Source organism: Hyla sarda, chromosome 2 (assembly GCF_029499605.1).
Source record: "Hyla sarda isolate aHylSar1 chromosome 2, aHylSar1.hap1, whole genome shotgun sequence".
Taxonomy (NCBI): domain Eukaryota; kingdom Metazoa; phylum Chordata; class Amphibia; order Anura; family Hylidae; genus Hyla; species Hyla sarda.
The window spans coordinates 200,503,818-200,519,103 of NC_079190.1; the positions used below are offsets into that span (position 1 = coordinate 200,503,818).

General features: G+C 41.1%; 1 protein-coding gene across 7 annotated transcripts in view; it reads right to left on the reverse strand.

Annotated features, from left to right (window-relative positions):
• DMD (dystrophin) overlaps positions 1 to 15,286 on the reverse strand; it is a 2,642,350-nt gene that overhangs the window by 43,205 nt on the left and 2,583,859 nt on the right. For all 7 annotated transcript variants that reach the window (XM_056556147.1, XM_056556148.1, XM_056556149.1 and 4 more), the window contains 2 exons: positions 10,727 to 10,792; positions 517 to 582 (listed from right to left, as the gene is read on the reverse strand). In XM_056556147.1, the coding sequence (XP_056412122.1) occupies positions 517 to 582; positions 10,727 to 10,792 (132 nt within the window). The remainder of the gene's footprint in view (positions 1 to 516; positions 583 to 10,726; positions 10,793 to 15,286) is intronic.

Sequence of the window (15,286 nt, forward strand, 5' to 3'; positions counted from 1 at the left end):
AAAATAAGGTCATATTATGTCCCAACACTTAACTTTTTGGCCCAAACTATTCCTGCTATAAAATGAATGTATGTGTGTACAAAAATAATAAAAAATTACAATTTACAGCCTAAAACTTTATGGGGATATTTATAGTAAGATTCTCTTTGTTGCCCATGGCAACCAAACATCAGAGGTCAGCTTTTATTTCTCATACTGTTCTGGTAAAATGAATGATGAGCTGTGACTATGGACAACAAAGAGGATCATAGCATTAGTCAGCTTGATATATCTCCTCCTTAACATGCGCATATAAGACAATGACTAAACAAACTTGTCCATGATAAAAGGTGCATATGTGTTTTAAGGTTTCACGTTAGCGCTGTATTTTACTGAAGCTTTCTTTAATTCAGTTTAGGAAACTGTATGTTAGCACACCTAACTATACTAACCACAAAACCCTTTTACATACATCTGTTTTGACAACAATTTGTTAGCAACATATTAACTGGTACCAAATTGTATGTAGAAACATACATGCTTTCATTGGGGGAAATGCTATCATTTAGGTAGGATCCATTGCTGTTTTCCATTTCAGCTAGCCTGTGAAAACATAAGGATTAACAATGGTTATATTGGACTGTGCAGCACCTTTTGAGTGTACATCAATTGTCAGCAAAATGACAATGTATGATTATGGTATCATAGCTAAAACAGATATAAGCCTCATCTCAATACTTGGCTTTTCTATTTCTTGACCTTTAGGCATAATTATTAATCATTGTTATCCTACATAGAAGTCCTCCATGTTTATAGGTATTATAACAAATGACTATTATTAACCCAATAAGCATTGGTAGCGAGCCCACTGTAGTTACATCACACTTGTTACCTACAATAGATCTAACATTACCACTAGGTACCAACAGGAGAGAAAACAATTTAAGCAGCTTGTAGGGGTCAATAAAACACTGAAAGTAACATGGGGAAAATCCTAATATTTCCACATATCCAATTGTACTTTCCCTGTCATTACTATTACATCTGAAGTATACAGGGTCGGCCATTTATATGGATACACCTTAATTAAATGGGAATTGTTGGTGATATTAACTTCTTGTCTGTGGCACATTAGCATATGTGAGGGGGAAAAAATTTCAGGATGGGTGGTGACCATGGCGGCCATTTGGAAGACGGCCATTTTGAATCCAACTTTTGTTTTTTCAATAGGAAGAGGGTCATGTGACACATCAAACTTATTGGGAATTTCACAAGAAAAACAATGCTTGGTTTTAACGTAACTTTATTCTTTCATGAGTTATTTACAAGTTTCTGACCATTTATAAAATGTGTTCAATGTGCTGCCCATTGTGTTGGATTGTCAATGCAACCCTCTTCTCCCACTCTTCACACACTGATAACAACACCACAGGAGAAATGCTAGCTCAGGGAACATGCCAGCTTCAGTGCATAAAGAGGGAAACACATCATCATGTAGCAATTTCGCATATCCAGTGGCCTTGAGGTTTCCATTGATGAAGAATGGCCCCACTATCTTTGTACCCCATATACCACACCATACCATCAATTTTTGTGTTCCAACGTCTTGGAGGGATCTATCCAATGTGGGTTAGTGTCAGACCAATAGCGGTGGTTTTGTTTGTTAACTTTACCATTCACATAAAAGTTTGCCTCATCACTGAACAAAATCTTCTGCGTAAACTGAGGGTCCTGTTCCAATTTTTGTTTTGCCCATTCTGCAGCACCTGAAACTACAGATACTGGAAGCCTGTGCTAGCATTTCTCCTGTGGTGTTGCTATCAGTGTGTGAAGAGTGGGAGAAGAGGGTTGCATTGACAATCAGACACAATGGGCAGCACATTGTACACATTTTATAAGTGGTTGAAAACTTGTAAGTAACTCATGAAAGAATAAAGTTACGTTAAAACCAAGCACATCATTGTTTTTCTTGTGAAATTTCCAATAAGTTTGATGTGTCACATGACCCTCTTCCTATTGAAAAAACAAAAGTTGGATTCAAAATGGCCGACTTCAAAATGGCCGACTTCAAAATGGCCACCATGGTCACCACCCATCTTGAAACGTTTCCCCCTCATATATACTAATGTGCCACAAACAGGAAATTAATATCACCAACCATTCCCATTTTATTAAGGTGTATCCATATAAATGGCCCACTCTGTATATTCTGGCTTTTTACATTCATAGCATAAACACTGTCTGCATAACTATAGTTTAATGCATGTTGCTCTAGGAAACCTTGGTTGACTTTTTCAACAAAAGAGTTACAGGATAAGCTATAGGAGAAAAAACTGTCAGATTCCCATAATTCTTGTAGGATCTAATATTTCTATTGATATCAACAAACGTCTACTATCTGACAGGATGCATACCGTAAAGCATAAATGAAAATACTGTAATTTTGTTAAATGCTGTACTTTTGGAAACCTTTACGTTTCTGTTCTAAGGTTCTTTTCCCCTGTTTTATACAATTTTACATAAGCTGATGAAGAATTGCTGATCCAGCTACATAAAAACATAGTGATATTATGTTCACTGATAACGCTGCATGTAATTTGATACACTATCACAGGGAACTACTTGCCATTTATTAGTGAAAATATCCATATACCTTTAATTCTGATTAGATAAAACAAAAAAAAAACTGATTGACTACCTATACAACATATCACACAGTTTTAAAACCACGACGCTTGTAGGAATTATTATCCACCATTTTGAAAGATATACTTTATAAGGTCATACATTCTATAAGCCAACTAAAGATTGCAATAAGAAAATTAATGTTACAATATAGTAAAAGTCATTAAAGATGTTCTCCGGTACTGAACAACTTAGCCCTTACCTACAAATCTCCTGTCCAGCTCCCTGGCTCTTCCAATCCAGTGCATGGAGCGGTGTTGACCACCGCACAAAGTAATGGTCGACATGTCCCCTCCATCTCCCAGAGAGATGCATGAAGTGGGTGTGTTGACCACAGTTTGGTGTCCACTTCGTGGATGGAGAGTTAGGGCCCGAGTGGTTAGATCTCCCACTACAGACACATATCCCCCTGTTCAGTACAGGAGTACCCCTTTAAATGCTTACTGCTGTTCATCTGCTTCCCTTGGATATTGTTGTGGCATCATACAATTTGAAATGAAGCACATCTTTTCTGGGGGAAGTCCCGCAAAAAAAAAAAATAAAAAAAAGTATTCTTTATTCTATGCTTAGAATATAAAATGTCCCAGGCACTTTCCCAAGTAAATGTGAGAGTCCCTTGGATGCCTAGAGTGTCTAAAGTTAGTGGGGAACAATCACATCATAAGGGTGCGTTCACACGCTAGTGACTAGCAGCGGGTTTCTCTCTGCGGGTTACGCTACCATTCACTTGAATGGGTCCACGGACAGTCCGCAAATCTGACACTATTGCGGACTGTCTGTGGACCCATTTAAATCAATGGTTGCGTTACTCGCAGCAGGATTCCCGTGTGAAAGCACCCTTAAGGTGAAATGTATTTTTTTTCCATTTCTATTTTGTATCATACAATTTGCCCCCAACATTAACACTTGCATTAATATATTAGTTGTATATGGTTTTAACCCCTTAAGGACCAAGCCCATTTTGACCTTAAAGGTGTACTCCACTGGAAAACATTTTCTTTTAAATCAACTGTTGCCAGGAAGTTAAACAGATTTGCAAATTACTTCTATTAAAAAATCCCAATCCTTCCAGTACTTATCAGGTGCAGTATAATACACAGGAAGTTCTTTTCTTTTTGAATTTCTTGTGCTCTCTGCTGACACCTCTGTCCACGTCAGGAACTGTACAGAAGAAAAGAGGTTTGCTATGGGGATTTGCTATTGCTCTGGACAGTTCCTGACATTGACAGAGGTGTTAGCAGAGAGCACTGTGGTCAGATAGAAAAGAAATTTAAAAAGAAAAGAACATCCTGTGTATTATACAGCAGCTGTATAGGTTAATAGAAGTAATTTAATAGAAGTAATTTACATATCTGTAAAAGGGGTATTCCGGGCAAAAACATCTTATCCCCTATTGAAGGGTAGGGGATAAGATGTCTGATTGCGGGGGGCCTGCCACTGGGCCCCTCCGCGATCTCCCTGCAGCAGCCTGCATTCTATGTGTAGCTGCATTTGCAGTTTCGAAAACCGCCCCCTCCATTCATGTCTATGCGAGGGGGCGTTGCGGCCATTACGCCCCCTCCCATAGAAATGAATGGAGGGGGTGTGGCGTGACGTCAGGTCCCCATCTCGGAAGCCCGGCGGTTTCCGAAACTGCAGACACAGCTAGGCATAGAATGTGGGCTGCTGCAGGGAGATCGCGAGGGGTCCCAGTAGCGGGTCCCCCGTGATCAGACATCTTATCCCCTAGCCTTTCGATAGGGGATAAGATGTTTTTGCCCGGAATACCCCTTTAACTTTCTGGCACCAGTTGATTTAAAAGAAAATGTTTTCCAGTGAAATACCACTTTAAAGATCAGAGCATTTTTTGCTTATCTGACCACTGTCACTTTAGGCATTAATAGCTCTGGGATGCTTTTACTTATAAATTTTTATTCAGAGATTGTTTTTTTCGTGACATATTCAACGTTATGTTAGTGGTAAATTTTCGTCGATACTTGCATCATCTCTTGGTGAAAAATTCCAAAATTTCATGAAAAAATTGACATGCCAAATATATTATAGATTGATTCACATATACAATATATCTACCGTATATCCCGGCGTATAAGACGACTTTTTAACCCCGAATTTTCTCCTGAAAAGTCGGGGGTCGTCTTATACGCCGGGTATTGGGGTCCGGCATAGGAATACTTACGATTATCTTCCCGGCTCCTGTGTGCGGCTGCATGCGGGGGCCGGCCAGAGCATGTACAAACTAATAACTGTATACTTAAAAACCAGGGTGCCTCCAGCTGTTGTGAAACTACAACTCCCAGCATGCCCAGACCGGCAACGGCTGTCCGGGCATGCTGGTAGTTGTAGTTTCACAACAGCTGGAGGCACCCTGGTTTTTAGTACACATGAATTCGTTTTTACATGCTCTGGCCGGCCCCCACCTGTAGCTGCACACAGGAGCCGGGAAGATAATCGTAAGTATTCCTATGCCGGACATCCCCGTGTCCCGAAAAATCTTTTCGGGACATAAGGATGTCCGCAGGTCACTTACCATTCCCCGCCCGCCGCGCGTCCTCCTGCATTCTTCCTCCGGTCCTTCTGCGCTTCTCCACCGCTCTACGGTTGTACGCACGGGACGTCAGTGACGTCCTGTGCGTATAACCATAGAGGCGCAGGAGGACCGGAGGAGGACGAGCGCGGCCGGGGCCTGGTGAGTGACCGGCGGCGCGTAATCTACAGTGTTCCGATCACCGCTCCTCTGGTCCCAGGACTGCTGCTATGGTCCATAGGCCATAGCAGTAGATTGTGACCCCGGGCCGGAGGAGCGGTGACCGGAACACTGTGGGGGGCAGTACACAGACATACAGCCTCCAGCCATACACTCTATATGGCTGGAAGTTGTATGTCTGTGGGGGGAGCTGCCTACTATTGTGGGGGGAGCTGCCGACCTAATGATGTGGGGGGGGGGGGAACATGCTGCCGACCTAATGTGGGGGAACATGCTGCCGACCTAATGTGGGGGAACATGCTGCCGACCTAATGTGGGGGAACATGCTGCCGACCTAATGTGGGGGAACATGCTGCCGACCTAATGTGGGGGAACATGCTGCCGACCTAATGTGGGGGAACATGCTGCCGACCTAATGTGGGGGAACATGCTGCCGACCTAATGTGGGGGAACATGCTGCCGACCTAATGTGGGGGAACATGCTGCCGACCTAATGTGGGGGAACATGCTGCCGACCTAATGTGGGGGAACATGCTGCCGACCTAATGTGGGGGAACATGCTGCCGACCTAATGTGGGGGAGCTGCCGACCTAATGTGGGGGAACATGCTGCCGACCTAATGTGGGGGAACATGCTGCCGACCTAATGTGGGGGAACATGCTGCCGACCTAATGTGGGGGAACATGCTGCCGACCTAATGTGGGGGAACAATAAGGTACTGTACATAGTGGTAGGAGGGGTAGTCTTATACGGCAAGTATATCCCAAACTCTATTTTAACTGTAAAAGTTGGGGGTCGTCTTATACGCCGGCATATACGGTACTTTATGTTTGCATCACAAATTTGACAAGTTTTTACTTTTTGAAGATATTAGAGGGTTTCAAAGTTTAGCAGCAGTTTTACAATTTTTCATGAAAATCTCAAAATCTGAATTTTTCAGGGACCAGTTCAGTTTTGAAGTTAATTTGAGGGTCTTTATGTTAGAAATACCCCATAATGGACCCCATTATGAAAACTGCACCCCTCAAAGTATTCAAAATGACATTCAGAAAGTTTGTTAACCCTTTAAGTGTTTTACAGAAATAGCAGCAAAATTTGAGGCGAAAAATCTAAATCTTCATTTTTCACACTGACATGTTCTTGTAGACCCATATTTATTTTTATTTTTTTTACAATGGGTAAAAAGAGAAAAAGCACACTATCACTGACAAAAATGACACCCAGGTGTCAATTAGCTATATTAATCCAAAAACAACCTCAAAAGAATAGCTAAAAAATATCTTTATTATATCAACATTAAAACCCTATCACAATAACATAGACATGTATAATATATAGAATCAACACTTCTAACATATCATAGTCAAACCTTCAGCTGTTGCAAAACTACAACTCCCAGCATGCACTGACAGACTGTGCATGCTGGGAGTTCTAGTTATGTAACAGCTGGAGGCACACTGTTTGGGAAACAATGAGTTAGGTAACAGACTACCAACCCAACCAGTGTGCCTCCAGTTGTTGCAAAACTACAACTCCAGGCATGCCCGGACAGCCGAAGGGAGGAGAAAAGTTTGGAGACCACTGTGTAGTGGTCACAAAACTGTGGCCTTCCAGATGTTGCAAAACTTCAACTGCAAGCATGCTGAGACTGCCCAGGCATGCTGGGAGTTGTAGTTCAGCAACATCTGTGTAGTGGTCTCAAAACTGTGCCCTTCCAGATGTTGCAAAACCACAACTCCCAGCATGCCGAGACTGTCTGGGCATGCTAAAAGTTGTAGTTTTGCATCATCCAAACTGTGGCCCTCCAGATGTAGCAAAACTATAACTCCCAGCATGCCCAGACAGCCGAAGGAGTTGTAGTTGTGAAACTCCTAGGAGGCAGCAGTGAAGATCACTTACCAGCGATTTTCACTGCTGCTGATGTCGCACCTTGCCGCCGGTCCTCCCTGTGCTGGTCCCCCCGCCACAAAAGCCCCCGCAGCCGTCGCCACCATCTTCTCCCCCATTCTGCCCGGACTGCCAGTCCTGACTGGCAAATTGCAGGGGATAGGAGGAGGTGGCACCCTTACCACCTCACTCCTATCCTTCAGGGTGGTCAGTGTGGTCTCTGACAGCACTGATCAACCTTATTTTCCGGGCGATCAGGTCACCAGAGACTCGATCAGCCCGGAAAAGCAGAGATTTGCGGTCAGAATTGACCAGCGAATCACGACGATTGCCGAGAAGGGGGAGTCTCAGGACATCAGCAATCATCAGGTTCCAATCACCGCAACATGTGCAGCGGTGAACGGAAGCGCCAAGGGCATACAGGTACGCCCTTAGTCCTTAAGTACCAGGGAGAAAGGGTGTACCTGCACTCCCTTGGTCCCTAACAAGTTAAAGGGAACTGTGGGTGGCCTTTTCGAAAACATGAACCATAACTATACATACGGAGCCTCTACTCCATGGCTTTGAAGCCCCCAAGAAGGCTTTGGTCCACAACCTGTTGAGAGTAGTGGCGACTGCCCCCTTTACAAGCCACAGTCTGCAATAAAGTCCACGGACTACTAAGGGGTGGTCACAACTGCTCTCCAACAGGGAATGAATCTAAGCCCCCTCTATTGAGAATAGGTGATCAATCTACAATAACATTGCAGACCCTAATTGGTATACTGGGCACCAAAACTGACAGAAAAGATAGATGTAAAATGGAGGTTTAGAAGAAAAACAAAAACACAGCAATCCTTGATGGATGGCACACCGGTGCCCTATTAGAGCTTTTGAGAAAATAGAAGGAAATCCCTCCTTCTGGGCCTTCATTCCTTGTGGTGGAGCTGCAGCAAAATGAAACACTTTCAAGTACTGCTGATCCCTGGGGGTCCCAGACTAGCTGTGATCAGTTCAGTTTTGTAACCTTTTAAAGGGGTACTCCATCCCTAGACATCTTATCCCCTATCAAAAAGGATATGGGATAAAATGTCTAATCATTGATGTTCAGTACGCTGGCTGTGCTAGGCTTCGGGTGGCCATGGTGGTCCTTTAACGTCTATGGGAAAGAGTGTGACGTCTGTGGTCGCACATAATCCAGCACGGAGTGGAGTTTGCTCCATGCAGTGGATTACTTGGGTGCCGGACCGGAGATTGTAGGGGTCCGGCCACTGGTCCCCTAAGATGTCAAGGTGCAGAGTACCTCTCTAACATCCCCCCAAAAAAAGGCTTTGAAAATAAGATAGTAAGTGCAATCATTATAGTAATAAAAATTAATTTGTTCCTTAGAACAAGGTATTATATATGCTAAATGGTCAAGTTTACTCCACTTTTCTCTTTGAAACTAACAGAAACCTATTCTTTTACAAATAATTTCCTTGTCATAGCAACTGTAACAACAAATTACAATAAATACTTTACCAGAAAATATACAAGCTAATAGGCTCAAGTGTAACAGGCACACAATCACCAGATATTAAGATCAAACATAAAACAAAAGGGCATTATAAAGCTTAAAACAGAGCTGCCGTGTTATGACAAGCAGTAAAATCAGCATTCTATTGTAATATAGGTTAATATTAGTATGCATGCATAAAGGTGGATGAAGAGACAAAGCTATTTAACTACTGAGTGACTTGGTGTTTTCTTTTCAGAGAAGGAAAACACGCTTACATATACTTCATAAACAACAGAACATCACAGACAAAGGGATATTAACAAGGCTCCTGCTGTAGAATGCACAGATCCATACCTCCCTGTTATGTGGCTACAATAAGTGCAGCGTAGTCTTTTGTATAGCATGTGACACTAGTCTTTTACTGTAATTATCTTTTATTATATGTTATCACAGTTGAATACCATGATCAAGGAGACTTATTTAAACAATAGAAAAGGGGATCAGTTGCTCATAGCAACCAGATACCTGCCCAAACTTCAAACATGCCAGTTTGGAGGTGACAGAAGCAGTGGCATACATAGCATTAATACAAATAGAACTTTATGATGGTTCTAGAAACAGAAGGGTTTGTCCTCATCCAACTACTTTTGCATAACTCATAAGTCAATTCCCCACTTCATGCATGCTAACAATACAGTGATCCCTCAACCTACAATGGCCTCAACATACAATAGTTTCAACATACAATGATCTTTTCTGGACCATTGTAACTTGAAACCAGACTCACCATACAATGCTACGGACAGTCCAGATCTGTGAAACGTGTCAATGGCTGGAAGAACCGACCAATCAGAATGGGCATTTTACTTGTAAAACACCTGTATTACTGAAGTGTATGCACTGACTGATGTCTGGTAGTGTCCCCTACAGTACAGGGATGTATAACATGTTCTGTACTCTACCTGTGTCAGGTTTAGCTGCTCCTTTGGACACCAGGTGATGGCGACTCCATGTTACTTTTTTAGGACATTGTGTATTCTGTACAGAACCCTGAAGAAGCTCCTGTCCTCTACATAGACCAGTGTTTCCCAAAGAGGGTGCCTCCAGCTGTTCCAAAACTACAACTCCCAGCATGCCCGGACAGCCTTTGGCTGTCCGGGCATGCTGAGAGTTGTAGTTTTGCAACAGCTGGAGGCACCTTGGTTGGGAAACACTGACAGTGATTTACAGCTCCCAGCAGATCTTTCTTACTTTTATATGTAAGGATTTGCTTTATCTATATTAGTTATCTACTTATTTTTCTTTAATCCTCACGTTTTCCTATTTTTGGATGACATTTTGGTGGCTTCAGAACCAATTACCAGGTTTCCATTGAGTTATGGTCTCAACATACAATGGTTTCAACATACAATGGTCATCCTGGAACCAATTAATATTGTAACTTGAGGGACCACTGTTACTGTGGAGAGTAGGGTTCAGCACAGATTTCACTGCCCAGTAGCAACAAAGAAGGGAAGGGCCAGGACTGAGCTCCCTTCTTTCCAATGAAGCAACTGCACTATATTTCTATTGTTAAACATATTCAAATCTGCTTTTTGTCACTGAAAGGTATGGAGATGTGCTTGTTGAAGAATAGTTTTCAAGAAGAAAAAATATACATATTTCTATGTATAATCATTCACACGTATTCACACGCACACACACTTATTCTTACAGGAAATACATAGGGGAAATCTAAACGATAGTATTGATAGAGAGGGTAAGGAATTAAGGTGCATACATTTTACCGCTTCATTTCTCAGTGCCCTGATGGGTAACAGGCATGAAATGCTAGATAGATAGAGGTTTAATGGCAGACTGACACAGGAAAAACCAGTGAATCATTGCAGAGTATGGAAGAGGTTCTAAAGCCTCAAAAGACTCTCCTGATGGAATGAGCTAAACGGTACAAGGCTCTCTGGTTTGTTTGGGATGCTTGTGCCATAAAGTCATACCTGCTAGCATAATGTTCAATTCGTGAGTGAGTGTCATCGTGTGATAGCTGGGGAGATGAAGCAGGGCTGTGGAAACAAGAATTTAAACACAATTCAATCTTTACATTAAGAAAGGTGCTCAAGGTTAATTGTGTCATGGACTACTTCCTGCTTAGAAATTAAAATAAGACTGAGCGTGATGCTGTCCCTTGTCAAGGTCAGATTGCTCCATCATAAAACTATAAAAGGTTGCATAAAATAAATAGTGACTAGCCACAGAAAGAAAAATACTGTAACACAAACAACTACACAACTTGACCTAAATAATCTCCAATCTTTCACATAGGTTTCCAAACCAGTGAAAAGAGATGAACTTCCTTTCTCCAGTCTACGACAAATCTCCAGCACTCAACATCTTGCCAACTTCAATAAAGCTGACCACACAATTGAGATAGCCGTCAGACGAACATTCATCTCTCTCAATATACTTGCATGCCCAGGTAACACAAGCATGTACTGTATGTGTCCTAAATAGCCAAAATGTTTATCCCTGAGAACAAAAGAATCCGGCATGTTAAAATCCAACTGCCTGATCGTACTTAACCCCAACATCTGCCCCAAAACCGGCCTACATGTACAAGCTACTCTAGTTGACCAAAAGAATTTACCTTCAGGTTATGTTCACATGTAGCTAGCCCAGTGCAGAATTTATGGAGTGAGTTCTGCAGCAAAGCTGCTACTCATTGATTTGCTACTAATTTGAAGCATAGCTGTGGGTTTCACACTATGGGTCGAGGTCAGAGTGCCTGACCCACTAAGCATTAGGAGTTGCATAGCATCGCCACCTCGAAGAGCCATACAGTAAACATTGGGGGCAGCTCATCATTTAACCCCTCTATCGCTTGTTAGATCACTCAGCCCATTGGGTATGGGAGTTCATAAGCAGCATCACCATTAATTCTTTCCTGGCTGACTGAGCAGAAGGCATAGCTCAGGGATCTAGCTCAGGAGCCTTCTGCTCTTCAGTGGGAAACCCCATTCAGAGCAGGCACATTTTGGCTATGCATCCCCTCTTAAAGGGGTATTCCAGAAAAAAAAATGTTTTTATATATCAACTGGCTCCTGAAAGTTAAACAGATTTGTAAATTACTTCTATTAAAAAATCTTAATCCTTCCGATAATAATCAGCTGCTGAAGTTGAGTTATTCTTTTCTGTCTGGCAACAGTGCTCTCTGCTGACATCTCTGCTTGTCTCGGGAACTGTACAGAGTAGAAGAGGTTTGCTATGGGGATTTGCTTCTACTCTGGACAGTTCCCAAGACAGGTGTCATCAGAGAGCACTTAGACAGAAAAGAACAACTCAACTTCAGCAGCTCATTAAGTACTGAAAGGATTAAGATTTTTTAATAGAAGTAATTTACGAATCTGTTTAACTTTCTGGAGCAGGTTAATTTTATATATATATATAAAGTTTTTCCCTGGATAACCCCTTTAACACCTTACATTCTGCACCTGACCCATTGAGTGTAAATCTCACAGAAGTGCTGTGAATTAGTAGCGTATTTACTACACATTGAAGTCAATAGGAGAGATTTATCAGAACCTGTGTAGAGGAAGAGTGGCGCAGTTGCCTACGGCAACCAATCATATTGCTTCTTTCATTTTTCAGAGGCCTCTTTAAAAATGAAAGCATTCATCTGATTGGTTGTTTTGGCAACTGCACCACTCTTCCTCTACACAGGTTTTAATAAATCTTTTTATTTTTTTTGTGTTTCTAATAAATCTCCCTCACTGTGTACACAATTCACTGTGGATTTCAAACAGCTAAATCTGAGGTGGACTTGCAATGTGTGAACATGCCCTCACAAAACTTTAGATATTTGTTTTAATAACAGACTGGAAAATTAAAATATAGCCAGTAACATTGCATTATGAGTGTGTGACTGTATTTTAATCCACTTTCACCTTCTTAATTTTAATGTGTTAAATTGGTAAATTAATTTATACTGTTACATTGATCAGATAGCTGTTGGCCAAATGCTTGTCTGGCTGACCACTTTTTGTGGTCTCCCTTACAAATGTGCAGTGCAAACATTCTCAAAGGGGAGAAAGCCACTAACAGGCACCTCTGGAGGCATTGTCTCTCCCAGACAACAAAAGGATCAGCCAGTTAAATCCAACATGCTCAATCATTCTCTCTCCCAACACCTGAACAAGTGGAGGGATGGGAGGCCACACATTAAATGGCTGACCATCTGCCAAAATCAGGTTAAGCATACACCTGTCTAATGAGTGTGGTCACCATAATTTAGGCTTTTAGGGAGAGATATATCAAACCTGTCCAGAGATAAAGTTGCTGAGTTGCCCATAGCAACCAATCCGATCGCTTCTTTTATTTTTGAAAAGGCAACTGAAAGGAGCGATCTGATTGGTTGCTAAGGGCAACTAAACTTTTCCTCAGGACCGGTTTTGATAAATCTCCCCCTTAGTACCTAATCAAAATAAAAGATAATTTGAAAGGATACAATGTTTTACCCTCTTTGAGCAGTATTTAGTAAAGGCATATAAACTTTGCAGAAAAACCTATGTAAAAAAATAAATAAAGTGCACCATAATAGGTAGTTTATCTGCAGTAAGGTGATGACACAACTTCACTGTAGCATTTTGACTTGACCTTTTAACACCTTCACTGCACACGTGTAATCTCTATCTAAATAATGATGTGTGATGATTCAGGGGGGTCACAGTAATAGGGATTATGCATTTAATTATTTAGTGTATAACAAGTATAATGAATGCAGATCACTTTACAGAAAACGGTCATAACTTGGGGAGAAATGTATCAAGATGTTTTATAGTATTAGTCTCTTTGTTGCACATAGTTAACAATCATAGCAGAACTTTTGGTTTACCAGTAGAGAATGAGAAACTAAAGCGGATCTCTGATTGGTTGCTTTGGTAAACTAAGAAAATCTAACTATAAGATATGATAAATCTCCCCCTTTGACCAGGTTTACACTATGAAAAAATTATGTGGAATTTCACCCTGGGAAATCCAAACAGATTCTGACTTGCACCACACACCCATTGATTTTAATGGGTTTTACAGTGCTCAGTTCACACATCAGAAGTTCTGCAACAGAACTTCTAAAGTGGATATGGAATTGGGCAGGATATTGAACATGTTTAATAATCTGCCGGAATTCATCAGGATAGTCCAGCAGTTTCCTTATCATTTCTGCTCCATGCAGAAGACCGTAAATCCAGTAAAAAAAATTCAGTATGGAAATTCCTCAGTGTGAATGACCTAACATATAATGTAATCCACAGTGATTTAACACTTGGGTACTCTATGTGTATATGATACAACTGTGGACCAACTCTGAGACCCAAGTTGTGCCAATTGAAAATAATTTTATTGTGTACAACCTGTACAAGACTTGTCAGCTTTTATTTCCTAAAGCATGGCAAAAATCCATTCTCTAATGGAAGTTGCTGGATAGCCATAGTTGAACAGTAATAGACCCTTAAGTAAAATATTGGATTTTACGGGGAAGGAAGCCTGAGGCAGACAGCCAAGAGAAAACAATGAAATGTAGACATTTAAATAACAATAACCCAATATTGAAGAAAAACTTCCAGTTCGTACAATATCACTACCATTTTAAGAGTTATCTATTTGTTCCAGCTTACACAAATTAATTGAATGTGGGAATGGGGGATTTGATATTTTAGTCTCCAACCATCTCATACAACAGGACGTGAAGCCAGTTTTATTCTATAATACACATAGCCTAAAATGGAGCGATTTCTCTTTATCAATGCCATTATCCTGTAGACTATTATTCTCATTAACTTTCTGATAACACTACTGCCAAGAAATAATAGGACACCTGACAAGATAGCCTGTACCCCTAAGGGCCACCTTTATTTTTTGGGATCCAGAACAGATCGTTAAGTGGGAGAAATTTGTAAAAATGGAACATGGCAAAGAAAATGGATGTAGAACACTTTATTGTTTTTATTTAAAGGTACTGCACATGTATTCAGGAAATGTATGTAATGTTGCCTGTTTACATAAAACCTGAGAATATATTCTAAGAAACAGAGCGGTAATATGTATTATGCTAGAATGCAAATCTCTTCCATTCAGACTACATTCCATAATTATCATGGCTAATAGTCTTTGGTAGTAAGGTTTAGATAGCATAAGTACTAAGCAAACAGCCAGCATATTAAATACAACATGCATTCTCATATTTCAGTGAAGGAATTTATGTACATATAGCATGAAGGAACTTTACCAGCTCTCCTGTTTCACACTGGGACATAAATACAGGCCACATAGACATTCATTTCACTGGCACTGTCCGTGGTTTTGATGGCCTTTTCATTTTGCATTCTTTACATCCTTTACCAAGGAGATATATTTCTTTGAGGAAACCTATTAAGCCAACACTAGTCAAATTCCTTGTGCACGCTTATGAAACTTTATGCAGTTTTACACATGGGTGCTTGAGCCCTGAGCTGAAATGCAATCCACTCTCTTGATGATCCTTAATATCTACAGTGATGGGTTCA